At 41.2% G+C, this 988-nt stretch overlaps 1 protein-coding gene across 1 annotated transcript; it reads right to left on the reverse strand.

Annotated features, from left to right (window-relative positions):
- Positions 1-233: 233 nt before the first annotated feature.
- Positions 234-425, reverse strand: SARC_17215 (hypothetical protein; the record flags this gene model as incomplete). Its single annotated transcript, XM_014288686.1, has 1 exon — positions 234-425. A coding segment is annotated over one exon (192 nt), but the record flags the coding sequence as incomplete, so codon positions are not given.
- Between the last annotated feature and the right edge of the window lie 563 nt (positions 426-988).

Genomic DNA, 988 nt, shown 5'->3' on the forward strand with positions numbered 1-988 from the left:
ACGTTCTGTATGCGATGTCTCCTATGAAACTGTACATTCTGTATCCAATATCTCTTACGCAACTGTACGTTCTGTATGCGATATCTACTACGCAACTATACGTTGTGTATGCAATATCTCCTATGCAACTTTACATTCAGTATGCGATATCTTCAACGCAACTGTACGTTCTGTATGCGATTTCTCCTACGCAACTGTACGTTGTGTATGCGTTATCTACTACGCATCTGTACGTTCTGTATGCGATATCTCCTACGCAATCGTTCGTTATGTCTGCGATATCTCCTACGCAACTGTACTTTCTGTATGCGATATCTCCTACGCAACTGTACGTTATGTCTGCGATATTTCCTACGCAACTGTACATTCTGTATCCAATATCTCTTACGCAATCGTTCGTTATGTCTGCGATATCTCCTAAGCATATGTACGCTTTGTCTGCAATATTTCCTACGCAACTGTACGTTGTGTATGCGATATCTCCTACGCAACTGTACGTTCTGTATGCGATATCTCACGCAACTGTTCGTTGTGTATGCGATATCTCCTACGCAACTGTACGTTCTGTATGCGATATCACCTACGCAACTGTACGTTCTGTATGCGATATCACCTACGCAATTGTACGTTCTGTATGCGATATCTACTACGCAACTATTCGTTGTGTATGCAATATCTCCTATGCAACTTCACATTCAGTATGCGATATCTCCTATGCAACTTTACATTCAGTATGCGATATCTTCAACGCAACTATACGTTGTGTCTGCAATATCTCCTACGCAACTGTACGTTCTGTATGCGATATCTACTACGCAACTATACGTTGTGTATGCGATAGCTCCTACGCAACTGTACGTTCTGTATGCATTATCTCCTACGCAACTATACTTTATGTATGCGATATCTCCTATGCAACTGTACATTCTGTATCCAATATCTCTTACGCAACTGTACGTTCTGTATGCGATATCTATTACGCAACTGT

The sequence above is a fragment of the Sphaeroforma arctica genome (assembly GCF_001186125.1).
Source record: "Sphaeroforma arctica JP610 unplaced genomic scaffold supercont1.10084, whole genome shotgun sequence".
NCBI classification, from domain to species: domain Eukaryota; class Ichthyosporea; order Ichthyophonida; genus Sphaeroforma; species Sphaeroforma arctica.